A 26,809-nucleotide genomic window follows, 5' to 3' on the forward strand; every position below is an offset into this window, starting at 1 on the left:
ATGTGTGTTGAATATATATTTAAATAATCTATTTTGAGATTCATATTTTATTGATTACACAGAAAGCCACAATGTCAGGAAACATAGGCTAATAAACAGCTTACTGATGTTAAATATTCTCTTTGTATCCAAACTGTATAGCCACCCTGTAACTTTCATAGGGAGGTCACATCAGACTCTTTAATGTCACACCCATTACCTAATGCACACACCGTGAATATACAATATATTGGTATTGATGATGAAAACCTTCATGTGCTAATAATACTTTGTATTTGTATTCTTGATAACAATTATTAAGCAAGGAGAGTTAATGATATATTTTAGCCTGAATCCCCTATGTGAGAATAGAGCTAGTGCCATTCTTTGCATAGACCTGGAAAATTAGGTTCATATTAGGGGAAATAGGAGCTTTCTAAGACACTACTATACCCCAGTATTAGGGAAAGGTTAGAAAGAAATACTAAAGAACTTCCAGATTTCTGTTCATCAGAAATGGCTTCCCTAATTAGTGACAACTTTATAGTTTTAAATATTACTATAGACCTAAAATAAAAGTAAATACATAACTACTTCTTAGTGGTACATTGAATGGTATTGTTTGATAGCCTTGTGATTATTCAAGCTTTGACATCGATTTAGGAGAGAGAGAAAAGACCAGTCTAAGGATATTGTTTGCAAAGCACCCTACGCTTTTATTTCCATTGCATTAGGGTGGAATAGACAAAATTACAGATAGACATGACCAAATATTTCACATTTTGTGCTTCTCTTTAGTCATTCCATAACATCAGGGCACGATCACTCTTCATTTATGATTTTTGTGTGAACCTCGCGGCTCTTCACCCGCAGCTTGTTAACCTGGGACTCAGCGATATCAGCCCGCTCCTCAGCCTCCTCCAGCTCATGCTGGAGCTTGCGGAATTTAGATAGATTTGTATTGGATTGTTCCTCCTGAAAATAAAAATGGAATTGTAAGAAACCCATACTGTGCATCTTTCTAGACTGCATCAACCTACAGACTTGGCATCTACAAAGAAATTAAAATACTCAAAAAGAAACATGATTGTCTTACCTCTGGATTCTGCATATCATTGAAATTAACTTTATGGTTTATTTGGGATTTGGTATCTCATAAATAATAACATCTATATTTTTGCAACCAAAATGTATTAAAAGATACATTCCACAAGTAGAGCAAGAAAAATTTTAAGAGCAGAGGAGGAGGCAAGAATATTGTCATGCTTGTTAATGCTTGCTATAAGATGACTGCACGAGTTAGATATTCTTTATCATATTAAGAATGAATTTATTTTAAAAATATTTTTTAGAGAGAGAGAAACATCCATGTGTGAGCAGAACATCTATCAGCTGCCTCCTGCATGCCCCCTACTGGGGATTGAGCTCACAACCCATCATGTGCCTTGACCAAGAATCAAACAGGCAACCTTTTGGTGCATGGAACAATGTCCAGCAAACTGAGTCACACTGACCAGAGCATGGATGAATTTCTCTATATGTTTTTTGTTAATCCTCACCCAAGGATATTTTTCCATTGATTTTTAGAGAGAGTGGAAGGGAGGGGGAGAGACAGAGAGAGAAACATAAATGTGAGAGAGACACATTGATTGGTTGCCTACTGCACGTGCCCCAACCAGGACCGGGATTGAGCCTGCAACCGAGGTACGTGCCCTTGATGGACACTCTATCTGCTGAGCCAAACCAGCTAGGGCAGTGGTCGGCAAACTCATTAGTCAACAGAGCCAAATATCAACAGTACAACGACTGAAATTTCTTTTGAGAGCTAAATTTTTTATACTTAAACTTCTAATGCCACTTCTTCAAAATAGACTCGTCCAGGCTGTGGTATTTTGTGGAAGAGCCACAATCAAGGGGCCAAAGAGCTGCATGTGGCTCACGAGCCGTGGTTTGCTGACCACTGAGCTAGGGCAAGGATGAATTTCTTAATAGTTTCTTTAACTTGAAAAAATGTTGGATTTTATGATATATTATTTTGTCACATTTTAGTACAATCACTCACTTTTTTTTCTCCTTTTCTGGATGTAATAATTCTATTGAGAGATTCCCTAATATTAAATATTCCTTTCATTATAAGAATTGAACCTATTTAATCACTAATGGACAGTATCTTGAATAAAGTAAGAGTTTTAGCCTTGCCGGCATGGCTCAGTGATTGAGTGTTGACCTATGAACCAGAAGGTCACCTTTGGTTCCCAGTCAGTGCCCATGCCTGGGTTGCGGGCTTAATCCCCAATAGGGGGCATGCAGGAGGCAGCCAATCAGTGATTCTCTCTCATCATTGATGTTTCTATCTCTTTCTCTCCCTTCCTCTCTGAAATCAATAAAAGTATTTTTTTAAATAAGGGTTTCTGCAGCTTAGTAATTTATTTTTACTGTAATTATATTCATTAGTAATACTGCCTTCAGTTTTCCCCCTCTTTCTCTCTTGGACAGGTTTTGGTATGAGGGTTATGTGAGCTTCTTAAAATAATTTGGGAATCTCTTCATCTTTTCCCATGCTCTGCAACAGCTAACATAGCTTGGGGATTATCTGTTACTTGAAGTTTTGAAAGACTATCTGGAGCTGAGCTCATTTTCAGAAGTAATTCTTAAATAAATTATTTAGCCAACTTACTAATTTAAGTTCTTCTATAAAAACCACCAATTTCTTCTAAATTTCAACTTTGTTGACAGGTTTATATTTTACATTTTAAAAATGTAAACCTACTTGTATGGTTGTCTACTTTATCATTTCTAATGTTGAGAGTTTGTATTTTTTTTCTCTTTTTCCTCAATTAAGCTAGATGTAAGTGTATTTATTTTATTAATATTTTTATTAACTCCTTAGAGACTATCAGATATTACTGAAATTAGTAAATTAGAATATAACACACTCTTGTTCATCAATTTCTACCTTTATTTTTATTAATACTTCTTACTTTTCTTCATATTATTTATAATTTCTTTATTGGACTGCCAGTTTATTCATTTATTTTTATTTTTATTCATAACAAAAGCATATGAAGCAGTGACTTGTCCTCCAAGGACAGCTTTGACTATATTCTATAAGTTTGTAAAAATAGTATCTTCCTTGAAATATTATTTATAATGGATAATTATTCAGTAATTATGTTTTTGATTTCTGATTTAACCCAAAATATTTAGGAAACATATCTTCTTAATGTTTAAGCATTTGGGAATTTTTGTTTATATCTCTCATCACTTTACAATTTTACATGCTGTGTTTAGAAAATGTGGCCTGTATTATTTCTGTCTTGAAATTTTTTGAGATTTCTTCGTGGATTGAAAATTTACTTTTTAAATCAAGCTATTAATATTATAAATAATGAGCAATAAGTAAAAGGGCACAAAAGTTTTTAAGAAGGACATAGTCTCTATAAAGCAAATAGCTTATTTACTACAAGGAGTAGTAAATCTAATTATTTATTAACTTTTCTTAACCAGAGAACTTGTCTCCTCCCTTCTAGCTTAAGGATACTTACAGCTTCCTCAGCTTGTCTCTTGTAAGATTTCACCTTTGCCTGAAGTTTATCTACCAAATCCTGAAGCCTGAGAATATTTTTCCGATCTTCTTCCGTCTGAAAGAATAAAAAGCATAGAGCTTTACTTCTAAATAACATGGTTGTTATATCATTGCATATGAGTATTTCACATATATATGGAGAACTTAGTTGATAAAAATTATTGCTGTACCTGGTAAGTGAGTTCCTTCACTCTCCTCTCATGTTTGCGCAGACCTTTGACAGCTTCAACATTACGCTTTTGCTCACTCTCAACCTCTCCTTCCAGCTCGCGCACCTGTGAATAAATTGGCACTTAAGAACTGTGACCCAATGAGGCATTGGGAGCAAATGGAAATAGATGTTAAGATACACACTCTGGCCTCCAGTTTCTGGATCTGCTTCTTCCCGCCCTTCAGGGCCATCTGCTCAGCCTCATCCAGACGGTGCTGCAGGTCCTTTACCGTCTGTTCCAGGTTCTTCTTCATCCGCTCCAGGTGGGCGCTGGTGTCCTGCTCCTTCTTCAGCTCCTCAGCCATCATGGCTGCCTGGTTAGCAATAAAACATAATCAGTTGAGGGAGCTGAGGTAGCACATCAAGATTCAAATTTGACCACCACTGCGTTGCCCTCTGCTCACATCAGTGATGGCCTTCTTGGCCTTCTCTTCTGCGTTGCGAGCTTCCTGGACAATGTCTTCCATCTCTGCTTGTATTTGGGTAATGTCTGTCTCAAGCTTCTTCTTGGTGTTGATCAGGCTGGTGTTCTATTTAAAAATAAGTTATAAATTTTTTATCATGTTATCTAAGAACTTAGTGGTAGCTATTTTTTAAAATTCAGATAAAAATATGTAAGTCAAATGACCTTCAATATTATTTTGCTATGTAGTACAATTAAATAAAATAGAAATGTTATAGAATATTCAGCATCTCAAGTACATAGTTCATAATTAGGGCAAATATCTCTATAATTTTATAACTGCTATTTACCGGTGAGACCATTCACAGGCATAAAATTATAACAGATATTCAGACATTCCATTTCTCCACAACAAAACTGTCAATACTGATAACTAGGGTCAATAAAGATGTTAACACAAAATAACATGAGTAGCCTTAGAATATTATAAGAAGAAAAAAAAATAACTTATGCAAAATAAAAGAGCAAAAGACTTCTCAATAATACAGTGAAAATTTGGTAAAAGTATAAAACTTGGCTATCAGATATAAATTGAAGCTTATATTTTCTGGGATATATACACATTTATTAAAGGCGAGTTCTTTGTGCTGAATCTCACCTGGGTGTGCAGGAGCTGGACACGCTCACTGGCATCCAGCAGCTCCTGTTCTGCGACTTTCCTGCTCCTCTCCGTCTGCTCCAGAGTGGCCCTCAGCTCCTCAATCTCAGCCTGCAGCAGGTTGGCTCTGCGCTCAACCATGGCCAGCTGCTCCTTCAGGTCCTCCTGGCCCCGGAGAGCGTCATCCAGGTGTAGCTGGGTGTCCTGTGGGATGAAAGATCATTGAGACATCTTGTTCTCAGGGCTTTAGCCACCCCGACTGCACTGGGGCCATCTCTTGACCCCATTTACCTTGAGAATGCCTTGTGTGTTTCTGTAGTTCCTCAGGGCCTCAGCAGACATGCGGTTGGCATGGTTCAGCTGGATTTCCATTTCATTAAGGTCTCCCTCCATCTTCTTCTTGATCCTGATGGCATCATTCCTGCTCCTGATCTCAGCATCCAGCGAGCTCTGCATGGACTCCACCACTCTAATGTGGTTTCTCTTCAGCTGGTCAATCTCCTCATCCTTTTCAGCAATTTTCCTGTCAATTTCAGACTTGACTTGGTTCAACTCCAGCTGGATACGCAGGATCTTTCCCTCTTCATGTTCAAGAGATGCCTTAATGACAAAAAGGGTGACATTAGTGGGGAATGGGAACATTTGGAAGTTTTTCTGCACACCTTTTCTTTCACAAATTTTGTGCTTTTTATCTTTTTATTCAATCTGTAGTGGATGGGCCTAATTCTTTTCTGAATTTATTTGTAATGCACACTTTGACCTGTACCTCTGCTTCCTCTAAAGCAGCCTGTAGTTCAGCCTTTTCTTGTTCAATTTGCTTCTTTATTTTCTCCAGTTCATGGATACGTTTCCCTCCTTCTGCAATCTGCTCCGTGAGGTCAGAAATCTCCTCTGTTGTTGGGGTAAAAGACAGGTAGAAATTTGGTCAGACAGAGGACATATGAGAAAGGTTCCTTCAAGGAACTGAGAGTGAAAGGAACTCACGCTGCAAGTTTTTGTTCTCCCGTTTTAAAGTTTCTAGCTGATCCAGGGATTCCTCGTAGGCATTCTTCATTTTGAACAGCTCAGTGCCAAGAGAGCGGGCCTCCTTCTGGGAAGCCTCAAGTTCAGCATGGGTTTCCTCATACTTCTGTTTCCATTCTGCCAGGATCTGAAAAACCGAGAGTGGTTACATACTGAAAGGATGGAGGGAAATAGTGGAGAACAAGGGCTGCTGCAGAAATTACCTTGTCAAAGTTCCTCTGCTTCTTGTCCAGGGCTGCGCAGGCGGCGTTAGTTCTCTCCACATCAAGCATGAGGTCCTCCACCTCATTCTGTAATCGCTGCTTGGTCTTCTCAAGGGAGGCACACTTGGCGTTCACAGCTTCTACGTGTTCCTCGGCGTCCTGCAGACGCTGGGCCAGCTTCTTCCTTGAAGATTACACATATTTGTAGAGAGAAGTGAACCAAAACAAGAATTGTGAACTATTACCACACTGACAGGTATTGGAAACTTCATATTAAAAATATTCATATTAAAATATCCATTCATTCATTGGACAGATATTGATGAGCTTTCTTTATGAACGAGACACTGGGTACACAGCAGTGAACAGGATAGAAAAAGGTCCTTGTCTCATGAAGCTTCCAAACAAGTGGGAGAGAAACAATAAGCAAGTGAGAAAATGCATAATAGCATATGCTGATATAAGTGCAATGAAGGGGGAAAAAAAGAGGAAGTGGTGAGCAACTATTCTAGGTAGTCAGGGAAGGCTCCTTAGAGGAGGTAACATTTGAGTCAAAATCTAAAAGAAGTCAGAGTGTGAGCTGGAGGGAGGTTGGGGTAGACCAGTGGTCGGCAAACTCATTAGTCAACAGAGCAGCAAACCGCGGCTCACGAGCCGCAGTTTGCCGACCACTAGTAGAGTATTCCAGACAGAGGGACCGGCAAGTGCAATGCCCTGAAGCATCAGTGAGCTTGTGTGCTTGACCAACAGCAATGAGTCCTAATTATCTGTCGTTCTTTATTTCCTTAACCAGATTTTAGACGAAGAGGGCAAAGATCATGTTTGTTTTATTCATTCTTCACAGAAGGCAAATAGCAGCTAATTAATGAACATTTATGGGCTAATTCATGGACTCTTCAAAGATTGTATCTTTCTGATTCAATATGCAAAGTATTTTGTACATTCTCTCATATCTGTGTACATACTTGGCCTCCTCCAGCTCCTCTGTGCGCTGGATGGCGTCCGTCTCATACTTGGTCCTCCACTGGGCAACCTCAGTGTTGGCCTTGGACAGCGCCCTCTGTAATTCAGCCTTGGATTCCTGCTCCTCCTCATACTGTTCCCGTAGCAGGTCACAGTCATGGCGGGCTGACTGCAGGGCATGAGCTAGGGCATTCTTGGCCTGTGAAAATAGTTACATCTTCATTTTACTGGATATTTAAATGTTTAATTATTAAATTTCAAAATCTTTTAAATGTTGATGTAATGGACTACAATTAGGGTCAGATCATGGGGGAAAAATGAGTCATAATAATAGTTACCTTTATCTCCTCTTCAAGTTGCCTCTTTAATTCCTCAATTTGTTGAGTATATGCTTGTTTGCCCCTTGATAACTGAGACACCATCGCTTCTTTTTCATCTAGCTGACGTGAAAATTCACCTGATAGGCAAAAGAAATAGCATTTGTTTAAGTGAAGAAAAATTTTGCAAGCATATATTAGAAATAAATTTTAACTTTTAACTCCCCCCAATTGAGTGCTCAAATGATTGAATTATTTATTGACATCTTCATGCTTATTGTTAATTTTTCTGATTTTTATGGTGAAACATATTAATATGAATGAATAAATACACCTTAAATATTTTTGTTTTCTCCATAATTTGTTCTTTCAGGGTTATATGCTACTGTGTAAAACCTGGTGATAACTTTCAGAGAAGGGAGCTAATGTGCCTAATTGTACCTCGTCCCATTTTTTAAGACTTGTTAGAGACTGGGTTATCCATTGCCCTCCTCAGGAATTTGGTTCACTGTGATATAGATAAAAAGAAACTTGGTCTAAAACAGAAGCTCGGGACCCACGTTGGAGTGTTTCCTAACCCCACATCCTCTCAAGGTGGCCAAATACTCAAGGCCTCTCTGGAGCAGAACTTAATGCAGTCTTTTGAAGCCTCTATCTCCAATGTTGTCCCCAAAGTGACCTTGAAAGTTTGAGAGTCTGAGCTGTTCAGTGAATCACCCGCTCTCAGTTGCTTTTATTAGGTTTTCATATCACCAAATCAGTTGTTTTTAACCACATCACCTCCACTCTTAGGCGGCATAGAAGAGGAGGGAGTTACCAGATTCAGTCTGTAAGCGGCCCCTCTGGGTGGTCAGGTCATTGATCAGCCGCTGATGCTCTTCTTCCTTAGATTTCAGTTCACTCACTTGGTCCTCTAGAGTGCGACACATTTTCTCTAGGTTTCCCTGTATGAGACAAACACAAAGGAGTAAATGAAGAAGACATTTTAACATAACTTAGTTGTAGCTACACTTTCTTCTGAAAAATATTTATTTTTATATATGAAATAAATCAAATTCTCTTACATGTAATATGATATAGACAGTATATTTTATGCTGTCCTAAGTTGAAAATATACATTGGGATTTTTAAAAAGCTAATTGTGAAGCTATGTTCGATATTATAAAAATTTTTATGATTATGGTCTAAATTTAAGATTTTTTAAGAATTTTTGGTATATTTTCTAAAAGCGTGTTCAATATTTCACTGCCTTTATGTTACTTATTGGATAATTGAGAGTATTGGAGACCTGTGTTCTTCAATTGGAGACCTGGAGAACACAGATGGTCTATGTTCAAAGTTGATGCTTTTATTCATTATTGGTGTGATGGAGCCAATGTGCTTAACTTCTTTGATTTCAGTTTCTTCAGATGTTCAATAGAAATGATACAAACACTAATGTCTTTCTTACAAAACTCCTAGATTACTGCATAGAACAACTGGCATAATATGTGTAAAGTACCCTGTGCCTTTATGATGTGTGCATAAAGGATTATTGTTGTTAACAACCAATTTTTCAGACTCAGTAGTACCTTGGCTTTAGAGACTATTTCTACATTACTAGCGAGGTCATCGATCTCCATCTTCATCTCACTCTTCTCCTTCTCCAGTTTCTGCTTGACCCTCTGCAGGTTGTCTATCTGCTCCCCAAGTTCAGCCACACTATCCGCGTGCTTCTTCCTCAGAGCAGCTGCCGTGGCTTCATGCTGCAGGGTGGCCTCCTCCAGGTCTCTGCGCATTTTCTGGAACTCAGCCTCCCGCTTCTTGTTCATCTCAATCTGGGCTGAAGTTGCCCCACCAGCTTCCTCCAGCCGCTCGCTGATCTCCTCCAGTTCCCGGGAGAGGTCAGAGCGCTGCTTCTCTGCTTTGGCCCTAGAGGCCCTCTCTGCCTCGATTTCCTCCTCCAGCTCCTCAATGCGGGCCTGGGAGTGATGAAAAACACAAAGTTAGCCTGTGTTAGTAATTTTATCATGTTGAATTCCACTGATGGAAACCAGGTACTTACCTGTAACTCCTTGATCTTCTTCTGTAGCTGCATCCCAAGGGCCTGTTCATCTTCAATCTTGCTTTGCAGATTGGTCATTTCAAACTCTTTCCTTTTTGAAAAGTAGCAAAAGATAACAATTGAGTCCATATCCACTATTGGAAGCAAGTTCATAAGTAATTATTTTATACTTACTTTTTTAACTTTTCATCAAGTTGTTGTTTTTCATTTTCAATGTCCATTATGGACTCTTGGGCCAACTTGAGGTCACCTTCAAGTTTCCTCTTAGCCCTTTCTAGGTCCATGCGAAGTTTCTTTTCTTGCTCTAAGGACCCTTCAAGCTAAACATAAATAATGTTGACTCAAAAGGTTTGCTTAGCCTTTTTTCCAAAATATATATATATATATATATATATATATATATATATATATTTTTTTTTTTTTTTTCTTGATAATCCTAGACTTACATCATCCACTTGCTGCTCTAGCTTGATTTTAGATTTGGTCAGGGTGTTGACTTTGTCCTCTTCTGCCTGCAGGTCATCCAGGGTCTGCTGATGGGCCTCTTGGAGGGCCTTCTTCTCCTTGGTCAACTTTGCGATGTTTTCATCCAGGCCTGCCATCTCTTCTGTGAGGTTTTTCACCTTAGGAAGTAAAAATACTTTGCATTACATTCTATATTTTGGTGAATTCAGTTTTGTGCTTGTATTCTATAAAAATAATAAAAACATAGACTTTTCTTGTATATATTTCATACCTTGTTCTCTGTGGCATGCTTTTCCTTTTCAACCTTGGCCAGTGTCAGCTCAAGGTCATCAATGTCTTTCTTCAGTTCTGAACATTCGTCCTCCAGTTTCCTCTTCTTGGCTGTCAGCTCAGCATTGATCTCTTCCTCATCCTCGGCTCTCTCAGTCACCTCTTTGATTTTGGCTTCAAGCTGGATTTTGGTTTTGATCAGCTGGTCACATCTTTCCTCTGCATCAGCCAAGCTTTCAGCTTCCTTGATTTGGGAACAAAATCAAAATTGGGAAGAAAGAGTGAAATATTTCCAATGATAATAGTGTAAATTCCTGCTATTCTTTTAATTTAAACTTTTGTGAACCATCTGCTGTGTGCAATGCAGGATATTCCACGTTGTGGGGAAAAAAAACAAAATGAATCAGTTATTGTCTTGTGCCTTTAGTAGAGTATACACTTGTTCCTTGGTATCCATGAGGGATTGGTTCCAGGACCCCCTCATGGGTACCAAAATCCACAGTTGCTCAAGTCACTTATATAAAATCGCATAGCATTTGCATATAACCTACAAATATCCTCCCATAGACTTCAGATCATCTCTAGATTACTTATAAAACTTATATTAGATAAATACTATATAAGTAGTTGATATACTATATTATTTAGGCAATAATGACCAAAAAAAAAGTTTGTACATGTCAGTAGAAACACAATCATCACAGGCCTGTCTATATAGTACATGTCAGCAATAATATAACATTTTTCCTAATATTTTCAACTTACAGTTGGTTAAATTTGTAGATGAGGAACCCATGGATATGAAGGGCCAACTGTATTCTACAATAGGTTAGAAAGCCTATCCCTTAAAAGCTACCATTAATTCAGAAAGCGATTAGTGACATAAGAGTTCAGAAAAGTTGTATCAGAGATGGTTCTGTAAATGAAATGTAATTTAAGTTGGGCCTTGACAGATGAGTAGGATTTGATTTTTAGAAATCAATTTATTGGGGGAAGGAGCAGGAAGAGAGAAGGTATTCCATCAGGAGACATTCAGGATGCAGCTGCTACTAGACTATTTCTCTTTGTGATGATCCTGATCATACTCTAAATTCAAGTTGAGGCATAAAGTAATCAAGAAATTCCTGGCAACCTGCTATGTTTCCAATTAAGAAGGTTGGGGATATACAGGAAATGAGTGAGGAATTGATGTGCACATTTATCAGTGAGCCTCCATATCAGCCTTTGAGTACATAAAAGAGTAAAATGTGCTCCTTAGAGCCATGTGGTGGATATAGTGGTATAGGACAAACTCTAACTAATTCTTAAAGGACAAGAGAAAAAATTCAGGAAAGATTTGAAGATTGTGGGGGAAGAAAAACATCTCTTTTTTCTTCTGTAATCCAGAAGAAGGAGTTGTTACACCCCAAAGCCTGACTGAAGAGAACAATCTTAACAAGAAAAATATATGATTTTGTGATGAATAAATTTTGCCAGACCAATTCAATTCAAACCAAGTGAAAGTCAGTCTTAAAAATCACGCATTAGAGTTGATGGAAGCAGTTCTAAAAGAATTGGTTCAGGAGTGAGCAGGGAGCAGGCTGGATGAAGGAAAAGAGAGTTGGTGGCAGGCAGAGCAACTCAGTGCTGCTGCAGAAATCTGGGTATGACATGGTGGGCACTGACTGTGGAGGTGGACTGGAGAGAGAAAGTCCGAGTTTTGGAGATCAATAACAAGCAATAATTCAATAAAATTTGATGCAGAATACTGCAGTTGTCAGCTGGATGTATTGTGATTCATGATCCATGGACATCTAGAAGTTGAAGAAACTTTCAGAGAAAAAAATCACTCTCTCCATGCTATCCTCCCCTTAATATTCTATTTGGGATAGTTATATATGAAAATCACTTTCAAGAACTGTCTTCAAAGAAGAACATGCCAAGTCATAAATTCTATAGTTTGATGAAACTGCAAAATGGAAGACAACATTCTACCTCAGTTCTACATCATTGCCCTGGTGCTGGTGTGGGGGTGTTTATTGGGCAATAAAGGAATATTTGGACTTTATTAGTACAATCAGAATGCTTTCACTTTTTCCCTATAGTGTGTCTCTCACGCTGACTACCCAACTTAATGTTGCTCGTGAGCATATTTGTAGTATTTGTATCCTGATTAGCAGTACCCAGGATAATACCAGTACTTACAGACTGAACTTGGAGCTGCAAGTCATTTTTCTCTTGCAGGAGTGACACCATCTTTTCTTCAAGTTCCTTCCTTTTTGCCTCTGACTTGGCAAGTTCGTCTTTGGTCTTCTCGAACTCTTCCTTCATGTTGGCCATCTCCTTCTCGGTCTCTGCACTCTTGAGGAGGGGCTTGATCTTGAAGAAGAGCTTCATCCAGGGCCAGTGCTTGACGTTCATGAAGGAGCGGACATTGTACTGGATGCAGAAAAGGGCTTCTCTGAAATGACACAGAAATATCAGTGTAGACTCATGCAAATTGGATATTGTATGGATGATAAAATTAGAAGAAATCTTGGCAGTAAGAGTTCAGGGTGCTGCCCCACTGTTATCTCAACTATTTTCAAAAGCACAATGAAAAACATTGATTTTGTGGTGTTGGTCAAGGACTTTCTAATCACTTATTTCTCTAATTCAGTGCTTCTCAAATTTGGCTGTACACAAAAATCATCTAAAGGGCTTGTTAAAACATTGGTTCCTGTATGTACACATATAATACCTTAATAAAAAAGAAAAAAAAATGAAAAAAAAAAAACACAAAAAAAAACCCATTGGTTTCTGGACTCTCTCCAGAGATTCAGGTTCAGAGGATCTGAAGTGAAACCTAAACATTTGCATTTTTGTCAAGTTTGCAAGAGACGCTGTGATGCCGGTCCAAGGACCACCCTTTGAGGAGTGTGGCTCTGCCTCACCGCTCTCAAGAGTTTTCTATGAGAACACCAGTTGGAGCAGGGAAGGGCAACTAGCCTCTGAGGGATATGAGACATGGGATAAACAGACTCATTAAAAAACAGAATTTCTTTGAAAATCTCTGGGTTTATATTTTAATATTGTGTGAATTTTGCATTCTACTCTATAATATCATCACATTCGTTTTCATCTAAATTATTTTTTAAAAATTAATTATCATATTTAGGCAATTAACTGCCCAAATATATATCTAGAGGGTCATGATACTTATTATTTTTAATTAAATAGAATACAATAAACATATTAGCATAACTGGAGGTGATAGAAATAAAATTTGTTTTATGTAAATTCTTTATATATTTACACATACATACATATATGTATGGGTGTACAGATGACAAATAGAAAATGCATTTCTCACTATGGGTCCCATTCATATGCATCCTGCAGTTTGAGATATCTGGCTCTTTAGTCTTGAAACTCTGTCCCTGCATCATATTAGATCACTAGAACACTATGTGCCTGGTGACATTGTCCTATCTTACTGAAGGGAAAATTTTCACAGATAAATGCCTTTAATATTTTAAGTCATGATAGTTTGATAATAGAAATAATCAGATGGAAGAAGTTGTTTATGTGTCTTCTTGTATAAAACCACCATTGAAAATACTGTCTGCTATGCAGTTCAATGTATCGTATTTAGTAATCCATCCAATAAATTCATATTAGAACCAAGTTCTAGGGCAAACTTTGTCTCTGCTTACTCACTGGTATATTTCCTCTTGTTGGTAAATTTTCATATATATCTATATTTATATCTATATCTATATCTATATCTATATCTATATCTATATCTATATCTATATCTATATCTATATCTCCCCAAAACATTCAGAATGTATTCCGTTCTACCTAAGTCTTCTGGTATATGTATCTCTTCACTTCAGTGCAGGACTCAGATTCATTCCTTAATACTTTAGTTGCCTTATCATATCTGAGTCTTAACTGTAAGCCTCCTCAAATGTGTTTCTTAAGAAGGAAGACATGAATAAACAATATGTTTACATACCTTCTCTCCACCATCTTCCGGTACTCCACTCTTGCCAAGAACCCTCTGCACCTGGCCTGGGTTCGGGTAATCAGCTGGGCCAGTTTGTCATCTCGCATCTCCTCTAGGAGCCCCAGAAGACCAGCTTTGAAAAAGACCTGTGCATGAGCAGAGTTGTAGATCAGGAACTTTACATCAACTTCAAAGCGACAGGAATAGCGTCAGGTAGACTTTAGATACTATTACCTTGGTGTGACCAAATCTATATTGAGTGTGGTCAATGTCAATGGATGCAAGGAGCTTCTCAGAAGCCTTCTTGCTGTCAATGAATTGTCCTTCAGGGATAGCACTTGCATTTAATACCTTGTATCTGTTAAAGTACATACAGCTTTTTAAAAAACTTGGTTTACTGATAATACTAATAGTAACTAAGCTTTAAATGATCCATTAAACAATCACAGTTTCTGTTTTAAAATTTATTATGCTATTTTGTTCACAAGAAGGACGTTGAATATATGGATAGTCAATCTAGCATTGACTATTCTTATTCCATTTTACCTTCCTGCATGGTTGTAACTTTCTGCCTCATCAGACCTTATTCTCATGAAAGGGCTCTATAATCTTATTCCCATTAAGGTATAGATGACTAATAAAATATAGCATGTTATCCTTGCTAGATGCATTTGCTTTTTAAGATCCTGAGTCTAAGAAAGCAAGGTTTAATGAGGAATCTGGTAGAAAGTACACTAGGTACACGGAACTGTTCTAATCACCTAAAATCAAACATAGGAGTGTTGTAGGTCTTGGACACTGGAGTTCTCTGTCAATTCCCCCAGACCCAGACTTAGGAGAGACCAACTCCCTATAGCTGTTACTCAGCCTCTTGTCCACTTTGCCTTTTTTTTTATTCTCAAGATGGACTTATCTAGGGAGGAGAAAAGGGAGCTGAGGAGCTGTTGTTGTGACATGATTCTGCGAAACACTAGGAAATTAGTGTATGAAAGAGAAAGATGAAGATACAAAAGAAGTGACAGAAAACGACTTACTGATAGCTATATATGCGTGAGCAAGTTCCTAACTCAACCACTTAATAACCATGTGACTTTGGGTAAGTAACTTAATTTCTTTTAGCCTCAGTTTATTCGTCTATAAAATGAGGTCTTGGTAGTACTTCCTCTGCTGAGTTTTTATAAGCACTAAATGAGATAATCCAAATATATAAAGCACTCAAAAATTATAGTATTCATAATTATCAAAGTTAATGTATACATCTATGAGTTAACCCAGAAGCTTGGTAAATTAAATGTAAAGTTTGCAGATTACTTAAATATGTAGTCTGTCTTTATTTTAAAGGTGTTTTGAGGCATATTCTTTTTTACTTTTTGTGGAAAATTAATATAAAAAATAAAGGCGTATTTTCACTAAACTGTTTTGCCTGCATTAAATATATTTATCCTAAACTTTAAGATGCACCATTTAGGAGAATCTGACCTCTGTTTGAAGTCTGCGTAAATGATTCTGCTTGGGAATCCCTTCCTACAGATGCGGATGCCTTCCAGCACACCATTACACCTCAGCTGGTGCAGGACAAGTTCATGCTCCATGGCCCCTGAAAATACATATTTATTCATTGAAGAGTTTGTTTAAAAGGAGGTATGGCCATCATGCATTGTGCCTTCATTCTAGAACTTCTTACCAGGAGTTTTTGTTTCATTGGGGATGATACACCGCACAAAATGGGGATGGGTACTCCTGAGGTTGGTCATCAGCTTGTTCAAATTCTCCTGTAATGTCAGGAAAAATCCTGTTATCTCAACCTTTAGACTAAGCATTTTGATGATATCTATAAAATCAGTGTCTATGGTGGAGTTGAATGACCTACATGGAGCATTTTCACTTAAGGTAACACCTTGACATGCTTCTCCTGAGATGCAGTTTCTGCCTGAGTACTTCCTCTCCACTTGAGTGGCCAAGAGTTGCACACATAAAGAATCTGACACATGATTCTTTTTATTGTAGACAAGTACTGTCTGTCTTTCTACCCCCTGGTCACCCATATACATTCACAAGGCCATTGACTTCCCATACTAGATGGTCACACTTTCTTCTCCTAAACCCCATGGTTTTCCAAATAAGAAAATACAAGCCTGCACCACATTTGGACTTTTTTCTTATAAATATGGTTCCCCATTTCCAATTACATCAATGTTTAGGGCATAAATATTTTTTATAAAGGGAACAATTCTACCAGTTATAATTGAGAATTGACCAGATTAAGAACAAGGATACCATATTACATTGCTTATAGGCTAGCTGTTAGATTTTCATTAGTCTTACTGATTATTTTGTCTCTCTGAGTACATGCCATTGCTTATGTTTATTACTCAACTAAATTATGAATTAAAGAGTATTAAGTTTTATAAAATTTTCTATAAAATATTGTTTATTATTTGACTTAACATGAAAGATGAGCTAAAAATTTCTGAGCAATTTAAAGCTCTTCTCTCCAAAGCTAGATTAACACATGTCACTAGTTAATGTCAGCCCTTTTCTGAACACTTGTGAAAAGAAGACCCTTTGATTTTAACAGATTCCTAAAGTAGCTGGGGAGTGTCAAAAACAGTTTCTCCCTTACTCTGAAAAGGGCAGACACCGTCTGGAAAGAAGAGCCCTTCTTCTTACCACCTTTCTTGCCACCACCACCTGCCTCTGGAGAAAGAATAAGAAAAGATGTCATTCAAATACAGTTTTGAATCAACAGGGCTATTTCTTGCCTATTTGCTGATTTTTGTGGTGAAGTGAACATTTCTTGACACCACTAGGTTCTCTGTTGGACTCGAATGAATCGTGTATGCCAACCATGTTTGCAACCACTTTTCTGTAATTTTATTTCATCACTGGGAAATGAAGAGAAGGACATTTGTCTCACTGTATAGAGAAGGACTCCTCAATATTGGGACACTTAGGGACACTATAACTTTAAAAATCATCAATAGAAGCTAGAATTGAGAGGCAGAAGTTTGTCATTATGTTGCCTTAAATATCCCCAGATACTCAATATCCAGCAGATGTGGGGGGAGAAGCAGGAGAGAATCATGGAAGCCAAGATTTTGCTATGGTTGAGATCCTGACAGTTCCTCTCTGGCCCTTTGCAATAGGCCTCTGTTAGAGCTGTAGGGAGCCACAGAGGTACAATTACAACACAGCCTCCTTACTCAAAACGTGGAGACACAGTGGGTTTGGCCCAGCAATTCTTCGAGGGCTCTGAGATCACCAGGTTCAATCTAGCACCACATTTTGTAACACCCAGAGAAAGTGTTAGATTTTTTTGAGCAGTACCTGCTTCAGCAGTTTGAGCCCCAGAGAAGAGGAAAGCTAAAGTTTTCAATGAAGACTTCTGGTATAGCCCGACCACGGTCTCGTTCAGGGGGTCCTTGTTCTTGTCAAGCCAGCCAGTAATGTTGTAGTCCACGGTACCCGCGTAGTGCACCAGCGAGAAGTGGGCCTCAACCTTGCCTTTGACAACCTTGGGCTTCTGGAAGTTGTTGGATTTTCCAAGATGCTGCTCATACAGCTTGTTCTTGAAGGAGGTGTCTGTGGCCTTGGGGAACATGCACTCCTCTTCCAGGATGGAGAAAATGCCCATAGGCTAGAAGCAGACCACACACAGTTATAATTCTATTTAAACATTTTTCTCTGTGCATGGAATTAAAATAAGATGCAATGAATAATTTAATTGCCAGAAAATGTGATTTCTGAAATGTAAAAAAGACCTTCTCAATGAGCTCAATGCAGGCAGCCAGGTCCATCCCAAAGTCAATGAACTCCCACTCAATGCCTTCCTTCTTGTACTCTTCCTGCTCCAGCACGAACATGTGGTGGTTGAAAAACTGTTGCAGTTTCTCGTTGGTGAAGTTGATGCACAGCTGCTCCAGGCTGTTGAACTAAATAAATAAATGTGTTTACTTTCCCCTTTTTACATATAGGGCTTTTTAATTTAAAAATATATGTCAAATAGCCTTTAAAAATCATTGGGGGCCTGTGAAGTCGAATGTTTTCTCTTCTACCATTTATACACAATCCTAAATCATTGTTCATACACTTTCCTGCACTTGCAAAAGTCTACTCAGGTATTTTTCTGAGTTCCTACTTAATCATTCATGTTTATTCCCATTAACTTTTACATTTTCTATTGACTCATTTAAAAGCTAATGTGTGAGCCATTGGCAGCTGGCAGAGAGGATTTCTGCTGTCTGTACATCATCCTGGTCAGCATTACAGTGAGCAATGATTGCCACCCACATTCTTCTTTAATCTGAATTGAAATAAAAATCAAGATGCCAAATATTATGTACATTATGGTAACTCACACTTGTATTTTATTAAATACCAAAACATTAACATTAGCTAGATATAATAGTGGAATTAATGTGGAATCCTTTTCCTAGATCTTCCATATTATCTTCAATGCCCAAGTTTTACTTTAAGAATTTGAAAGAAAAATATGAACTTCTTCAAAACTATAAGCCAGAAAGATGTATTTCATATTCACATATGCATCTTTACCCCATGATATTACATTAATGAGAATTAAAAGTTAATTGTAATGAGTTTGTTTTTTTTAAAATATATTTTTATTGATTTCAGAGAGGAAGGGAGAGGAAGAGAGAAATAGATACATCAATGATGAGAGAGAATCATTGATTGGCTGCCTCCTGCATATGCCCTTGGCCAGAATCAAACCCTGGACCCTTCAGTCCGCAGGCAGATGCTCAATCCACTGAGCCAAACTGGCAAGGGCTGCATTGAGTTTCTTGATACTTACTCTAAATTGCTAACCTTTTCTCAGCCCTTATTATCTGCCTAAGTTTTTCTGAATTATTTTTCCACCATATATTCAGGGCATATTATGAGTTGCATAGGTTAAGCTCATTTTACCTTGTCGGATTTTTAGAGTGCCCCCTGACACTACACCATGCTGGTGTCTGACACCCTTTGGGCCATGGAGCAAGTTAAAGAGTTGTCATCAAGGGCATTATTTCTCATAAAAGTAAAATTGCCACTACACTAAATGATGAGCCCAATCACACTCTTTTAAGTCTTAGCATATTTTTTGACAACTTAAGAAAAGGTTATTATATTCACAAATTTCTTCCTATTGATATTTCCATTGCCTTAAGATAAAATCCCAATAACCAACCAGCTCCCAACTCACATCAAAGATCTCAAAGCCAGCGATGTCCAAGACCCCAATGAAGTACTGCCTGGGCTGCTTGGTGTCCAGCTGCTGGTTGATGCGGGTGACCATCCACAGGAACATCTTCTCGTAGACAGCTTTGGCCAGAGCACCCACTGCATTGATCACCTTGAAAGACAAATACATATTGAAGTTATTAGAGGACTGTAACATTCTTGCATCCCTGACAGTGCATTTGAATTGTGCACCTACCTGCTCTACAGTCTGGCCTTTGGTGACGTACTCATTGCCGACCTTGACCCTAGGGTAGCAAAGGGCTTTGAGCAGGTCAGCAGAGTTCAGACCCTGGAGATAGGCTGCCTTGTCAGCAACTGTAGAGACACAATTCAGGTACCCAACATGACCCACTATTCATGGAGTGTGAATCACTATAGAAAGTCTGTGCAGGAGTACATTTCTGAATGTTCATCAGAAGCTCAGTTGTACAGGAGACATGAGTTTGGAATGGGCTTTTTTGCCTAGATTCTCCTGTTAAACCCAGATATAGCTACATTTTATACCTTCAGTGCCATCTGGCTCAGCTTGCTCCTCACGCTGCTTTTGCTTGAATTTCATGTTCCCATAATGCATGACTGCCCCTGTGAGCTTATAGATGGAAACTCTTTCATCAGGAGTGAAGCCCAGGATGTCAATGGCACTCTATAGGGAGAAATGAGAGGATAATGATTAGGTGAGAAGAAACTAACTTATTTAGGAGAATTTATACTATATCCTTAACCACACACCTATAGTAGGTTGCTATTGTCATTCCCATGAATAATGTAGTTTTATAAAAACTGCATGTGTAACTTACATCCGTGGCCATCAACTCTTCTTGGTCATCAATGCTGGGGACTGTGATCTCCCCTTGACTGACAAAGGCATAGTCATATGGGTTTGTGGTGATCAGGAGCATTTCTGGGTACATGGAATTCAGGAGATACATTACAAGTTGTTAATAAAAAAGATTAACTTTCATCTGTGAGTTTAGGATCTATCTTACCAATCAGATCCGGCTTCTTGTTAGACATGATCTGATAAAAAATATGATAACTTCTTTCTGCCTTTAGCTGGAAAGTAACTCTGGACTTCTCCAGAAGATCTGCAATGGAAAGTAGATATTAGATTGGAGGGAAATTGTCAAGTTCCTGGAGTGATTTGGCATTTATGGTCATCAGTTATATTTTATTGACCCCTTGAGATTTCAGCTGAATGTTCCCATGAGGTACCACATAGTACAGCTCTACAATGGCAGTTGCTCTTACCATCTCTAGAAAGAAACTAAAGCATGCTGGCCCAGGCATATTCATTTCTCATACAGAAGATGCCTGATGTATGAAATATAATAGATTCTTGATAACCTCTCCTCCCCAGGGTCTCTTCTCACTTTATAATAGAGGGAATACTAAAAGTGAAATTTATCAAGGCTCAGACTTGGAAGTAATTGCACATACTCAACTCACAGTGTTTTTGTTTTTTTTCCTTAGAAAAATTTGAAATCAATTCTGAGGCTGAAATAATTCAGACAAGCCTAACAGCTCCTGGCAGTTCCTACAGAATCACTAGCTCATGACTGATGTGGCTAAAGCACACTGTGGACTCTGGGTAAGACAGGAATTAACTGTGGGCATGTTTGGCAGAAAATGGTGTTAAACAGGCTCCAGGCTTGTCAGGAGCTGCATGATATTCCCCTCAAGCCATCATTCTTGGATTCTATTTAGGGGGTTCTGTTACTCACATGTTTCGATATCAGCAGAAGCCAGTTTCCCTGTGGTACTAAAATGGATCCTGATGAATTTACCCTTGCAAGTAAAAAAGATGTTATGTGCAAAGCTTGAAGCACACAAGAGAGATGAGATTTAAATGATAATTCAGACATGCTTTCTCTGGCATTTAAAGGCCAAGGAAACCCCTCTGTGACCAAGACACTTACAAAGCGAGAAGAGTTGTCATTCCTCACGGTCTTGGCATTGCCAAAGGCCTCCAGCAGAGGGTTGGCACTGATGATTTGATCTTCCAGTGTCCCCTGCAAAGGCAAGAGCAGTGCTCACTTCTGAGGCTCCCCACTTCCTGAGACCCCGACAGTCCTGATTCTGACTCTGGTATTGGACTCACCTGCATTTTGCCAGAAGTAGTTTCCTCCTTCTTCTTCTCCCCAGTAACTGCAATTGTTGCAAAGTACTGGATGACACGCTTGGTGTTCACAGTCTTCCCTGCACCAGATTCTCCGCTGTCAAATAGTAACTAAGTCAAAAGAGGTCCCAAAGTTGGCAGCTATCAGCCAAGAAAAGAAAGCATAAATCTACTTACGTGATCAGGATTGACTGATTCTCTCGGTCTATAAAAGAGAAATTGTAGTCATTTAATACTCTTCTCTCATATATTTGTAACTGGCAAGTAAAGTAAAATGGAATGACCTTAGTGTTATTTTCAGCTTGAGTTCTATTCCCTTTTTCAGTCTCTTCTCTTCTGCTCTGTAGGGCACCCCTCACCTCCCCCCCAATTTATCATACATGTAACCATTTAAACAGAGCACTGCTGGGAAGCACCAGACTTTTTAAATACTCTACCACTAAATAAACATCAAAAGTGGGCTTGGGTCTTCAGTTGGATTTAGATGGCAAGTTATTGACTTATTTATTGTAGGTAAAAGAAGTAATGAAAAATAGGTGTTAAAGATATTTTAGCTTGTGAAAAGGAATAAATATAGTAAACATGGTAACTTTGGAAGTAATCATGGCTTTGGTCATTTTTTTAGGGAAAGGTAAAAGTTAGTGTTCATGTTTTACTTTGTCTAAAGAGGAATTCTCTAAGCCCTTTCCCCAAGGAGTATAGTACTAAGGAGTGGTCTAGCTGAGACAATATTCTAGGAAAAAGATTCATGGTATAACTGTTTTTATACCAAAAACACCTTACAATCTGGAATGTGTTTGCATTGGTCCTAGGAGAAGGGCAATAGCATTTATGCCATCCTTAATGTAAAGAGTCTGTTCATTAGTCCTAATTGTAGATATGAGGATAAGACCAGGGAGGCAAATTTTACTCTTCTGTTTTTTAACTCTTGGTAATAGAAACACAGTGTGTGTGTGTGTGTGTGTGTGTGTGTGTGTGTGATTACATATATGTGGATATGTTCATATTTTTGCTCAAGCTCATTTAGTGTCTGAGTTATTCAAAAGTTAATTATCTAACTATGGCCAACATCTGTTGATTTTCAAGTTTAAGGGATCATTAGCAATTATGGAATAGTAGGGATTGTAAGTCATCTTTTACGCTCTCTCCTTCCTGGACCATCTCTCTCACAAACACATCAACCTCAACTGAAGGGGACCATCTCAAAGAGTGTGTTGAGATGTTAGAGCTTCTTCCTCCTACAGTTCTGCTCTAAAAAGATGCACATTATAGCAGTCAGCTCACCAGTCAGCATGAACTGATAGGCATTGTCAGAGATGGAGAAGATGTGGGGCGGGGCCTCCTGGCGCTTTTTGCCTCGGTAGGCAGTCACCACCTCGGGGTTATACACTGGCAACCACTTGTAGGGGTTGACGGTGACACAGAAGAGTCCTGAGTAGGTCTGTGCAAGGGAATAAAAAAGAATAACTACTCAAAGGCCTTTTCCATTATTTATACAATTCACTTATTAAATGAATTTTAACTAAAAGAAGCACTTAAGTAAAATGCTGATGCCGTTCTTCTTTAAGACTTCAGCATGAAAACTAGATAGAAGGTTCAACAATAAGACAGCAAACTTTTTGAGGGAAGGGACCACAATTTAAATTTATTCTCGTTGGAATTTATCAGTGATTTTCACATAGCAGAAGCTCCAAAAAGATCTTTTTATGTGTAATATGAGACATTTTTACTGTATTTTAGGAAAGAAGGATATATTTCTTTTATAACATTAAGGTAGTTCAAATTCATAAAAACATAAATTTGGACACAATCTAAGCAGCCAACAATACAGGAATGGTTAGGTGAAATAGGCTAAATCTTCTTAAGACAATATATTTCAGGCATTTAAAAAGGTAAATAATTAAACAAACACAAAATTATGTAAATGCATCATGATTATGATAGGATGATTTTCAAATCTTTGACAACTGATCAGGACAGACACCCCCCAGTAAGAATGGATGCTGACTGAACACCAAGTTTGTTTGCGTAGTGTGTCCAGCTGAACATCAGCACTGACTAACCTATACCAAATACAGTGTAACATAACTTCAGCTGGAAATCTGTACTGAGTGTGTAGTATATGTCAGGTGTCTGTGAGGCACCAGGAATGAAGCATAAATAAGATGATGTTCCTTGAGGAAGTCACAGATAGTCAAAAAACATGATCAGTGTTATTTCAGGGACGGAAACAATAGGACAGAAAATGCAACTCTGCCTGGGAAGTTGGAAAGGTTTCATCAAGGCATTCCACATAGAAGGGTTGAAAAGGCATAGACACCTTGCTGCTATTTAGGAGTAATAAAAATGAGTGAAATTTGGTCTTTAAAGGCCTTATGTTTAAGTGCTACAACATAAGTTTATCTTTTCTCTCTGGATGATTTTGCTGCTGGAATAAGGGAGGGTTGAAATGTAGGCATGTGGTTGAGATATGAGCGGCTGCTCCAAGATTTGTTTAAAGGATCTGCTGCAAACTCAGTGTGTGGACAATGGCCAGGTCCAGCTTGGGATGAGAAGATAGGATACAGTGCTAGCTGTTGGCTTGTGCCTTCCAATAGCAATAGTGAACCTTTTAACTAGTTATACTGCTAGTTAAAGCACAATGTGTCACTATCTGTGACTCATTTATACTACAGTGAAAGCAATGGGCTGGGGTCCAGGTGATGACCACTCGGGAGGGGGCACTCACGTAGATCATCCAGGCTGCATAGCGCTCTTTGAGGTTGTACAGCACAGCGGGCTCATGCAAGTGGGTCATCATGGCCATGTCCTCGATCTTGTCATATTTGGGAGGGTTCATGGGGTACACTTGGTCATCTTTCACTGTCAGAGTCTGGTGAACATAAAAGATAACTTTATGTCAACTGAATAACCAAACAAAAAAGTCAATTAAATGTCATCTCCTGGGACTCAACTCACCGCTCCTGCTTCAGTCTTCACGGTCACTTTCCCTGCCTCTCTGCTCTGGATAGTCCCTTTGACAAAGGACTCCTTAGGCTCCACCACAAAGACAGATGTCTTGGCATCAAAGGGCCTATTCTGGGCCTCAATGCGCTCCTTTTCAGACTTTCGGAGGTAGGGAGCAGCCTCCCCAAAAGCAGCCATCTCCTGGTCGGCGGAACTCATGGCTGCAGGACTCTGGGGCCCTAAAGGAGGAGAGGAAACATCACACTAGAGATGCTGGCGTGTTATGCAGATCAATAAAACTCTACATTGATGATATTCCAAGGGCCCCGTGGGAAACCCCACCAAGTGCATCCACCGTACACTGTGCTCTAGTTACTGAAACAAACATAATCACAAGGACTCAAATGCATCTGGGGTCCCTGTGCACCCAACGCCGAACGTGGGGCTTTACATCCATTATCTCCTTTTATTCTTTGAGAATGGCATTCTAATCAGGGAGCTGGGTTGTAGGCTCAGCAGCTGCCGAGGAGCTCATGACCTTGGCTAAGGCACTTGACCTTTTTGAGCCTCAGTGTCTCCATCTGTAGAATAGGGACTACAATATCTTGCCTTTCTTGATTCACAGCCCTGAGATATAGTGAAGATAGTTTTTAAAAAGTTAGAATGACATATGTAATACCTTAATCAATAAAGAAATTTTTTTTAAAAGTTAGAATGCTGACTGAGGAAGCAATTTGAATCAGTTCAGGCTACCATGTAGATATAAAGTGTCATCTTGCCAGATGATGGAGAACTTGATTTCCTCCTTTGGGTGTTCATCCAGAAGTGCTCACCTTCAGCAGATTTAGGGGTTGATAATCTTGTTTACCTTTTTTTTTTTTTTAATTGAGTGCTCAGTAGAATTTCTCTAGCATAATTCTGTGTACATAATATCCACTCAATCATTTAACTCAGGTAAACTAATTGAGGCTAAAAGCCATAGCAAACGTTATCCTCATTCTTCTCCCTTGAAGGGCTCCCTTTGCTTTCTCAAATTCCCTCCTGAAAAGTGCAGGCTCGGCTGCTCCATTCTATGTTATCTGCAGGTTGCCAGCAGTATCGGCAGAATAAAAGATTTGGCAAAGGATGCTCCTGTAGTCATTACACGATCACATTACTTGAAGCTCCTTTTAACCAGCTCTCCCCCAGCTCTCTTTCTAGAACTGCAGTCTGCAGCAGAAGGGCAGGTTAATGTCTCTGCTGTATAGGCAACAATGTCATGGTGCTTTCATTTCAGACAACACTCAGCACTGGGCAAGGCAGCAATTTCCAGCCTTTGTCATCTCCTGGCACACGTAAAACTAATTACTAGAATTCTTAGGCACACCAAAAATTATATTTTTTTGCAGATCTGACAAAAAATAGGTATAATTTTCATTTATTCACACCAGACAACTATTGTTGTGTTGGCTGTTGTCATTTCTTTGACAATCTAACAGAAATGAGGTCAGTGCCCCTGACTAAATAGTCAGGTATTGCATATTTAAACATTTTTTTGCAGCACACCAGTTGAAAGTCACTGAAGTAACGTTTAAAAAAGATTTTAGAGAAGTTTAAAGGAAGCATTTTCTTAGGTACTTCCTTTCTTATTTGTTAGATATCATGTTTACTAAAGGAATTCTAATAGCAGGATACATGTTTATCAAATTTGAGATTTTTAGCAAGGGAATCTCAGTGCAGACTTTTTTCCAAACAGAAACATGGAGAAACAAAATAATATTCTAACAGCAACTATCCTCTTGCTCATGTGTCACCCACCAACGCCTGAGTGCTCAGGGAGGATGTGTGCACAGCTCTTAAAGGCTAGTCCTTCCTGCCCCTCTCCTTTCCTGGAGAGTTGTGAGGTGTTTACTGAGGCACCACTTTCCAAAGGTTGCTAAGAGACACGGATCCATCCCTCAGGCTCTTGCCTTCTCCTCCAGGGACTGCTTAGTCTAAATCTTACCTTGTTAGCCAGAGAGAAGATGTAGCCTAGAAGTGAGACAGTTCTGTAAAAGAAAAGGGAAAAGCACTTGATTAGCTCACCAAAACCAAAACCAAACAAAATCCCATTCGTGGCTTTAGTTGCTACTGTACACAGAAGGCAACGAAAACCCTGGCTGGGAAACGTGCAGGAGCAGAAGGAGCAGTACCAGAACTGGCAGCTGCAGCGACACGGGCAGAGTGACCAGTGTCCCTCTTGAAAGTCCTGTCCTGGTCCCACTTACCTTGGAGCTTTTTAAAGCAGGCGGAGTCAGCCTCCTTCCAAGAACTCTTTTATATGCATAGCTATGAAAACAATGCAGCTGCCTGTTCTTAAGTCAAAAGAAGTTGTTTGGCAAAAACCTCCTGGCAATCTTGCATCCCCGCATAATTCTCATTCATATTAAGAATGG

General features: G+C 38.9%; 1 protein-coding gene across 2 annotated transcripts; it reads right to left on the minus strand.

The window, feature by feature from the left end:
* LOC308255174 (myosin-2) lies at positions 1 to 26,809 on the minus strand. Of its 2 annotated transcripts, none has more exons than XM_080682197.1 (40): positions 26,642 to 26,809; positions 26,380 to 26,422; positions 24,408 to 24,634; positions 24,178 to 24,321; positions 22,734 to 22,890; positions 21,627 to 21,654; positions 21,432 to 21,546; positions 21,250 to 21,342; positions 21,055 to 21,118; positions 20,320 to 20,418; positions 20,131 to 20,234; positions 19,838 to 19,976; positions 19,530 to 19,648; positions 19,296 to 19,445; positions 17,854 to 18,024; positions 17,420 to 17,729; positions 16,716 to 16,789; positions 15,777 to 15,864; positions 15,572 to 15,689; positions 14,327 to 14,450; positions 14,102 to 14,238; positions 12,307 to 12,562; positions 10,124 to 10,366; positions 9,834 to 10,010; positions 9,562 to 9,707; positions 9,388 to 9,478; positions 8,915 to 9,304; positions 8,161 to 8,287; positions 7,365 to 7,483; positions 7,029 to 7,225; positions 6,064 to 6,247; positions 5,822 to 5,987; positions 5,604 to 5,728; positions 5,129 to 5,437; positions 4,838 to 5,041; positions 4,181 to 4,306; positions 3,920 to 4,090; positions 3,736 to 3,840; positions 3,525 to 3,620; positions 1 to 954 (listed from the first exon to the last, which is right to left on the minus strand). In XM_080682197.1, exons 3-40 carry the CDS (start codon positions 24,612 to 24,614, stop codon positions 802 to 804), a joined length of 5,826 nt encoding a protein of 1,941 aa, XP_080538323.1. In that variant the 5' UTR covers positions 24,615 to 24,634; positions 26,380 to 26,422; positions 26,642 to 26,809; the 3' UTR covers positions 1 to 801. The 2 variants fall into 2 exon arrangements, with proteins under 2 accessions (XP_080538323.1, XP_080538322.1); XM_080682196.1 differs by having other exon boundaries at positions 26,567 to 26,644.

The sequence above is a fragment of the Plecotus auritus genome (assembly GCF_963455305.1).
Source record: "Plecotus auritus genome assembly, chromosome: 7".
In the NCBI taxonomy this organism is placed as follows: Eukaryota; Metazoa; Chordata; class Mammalia; order Chiroptera; family Vespertilionidae; genus Plecotus; species Plecotus auritus.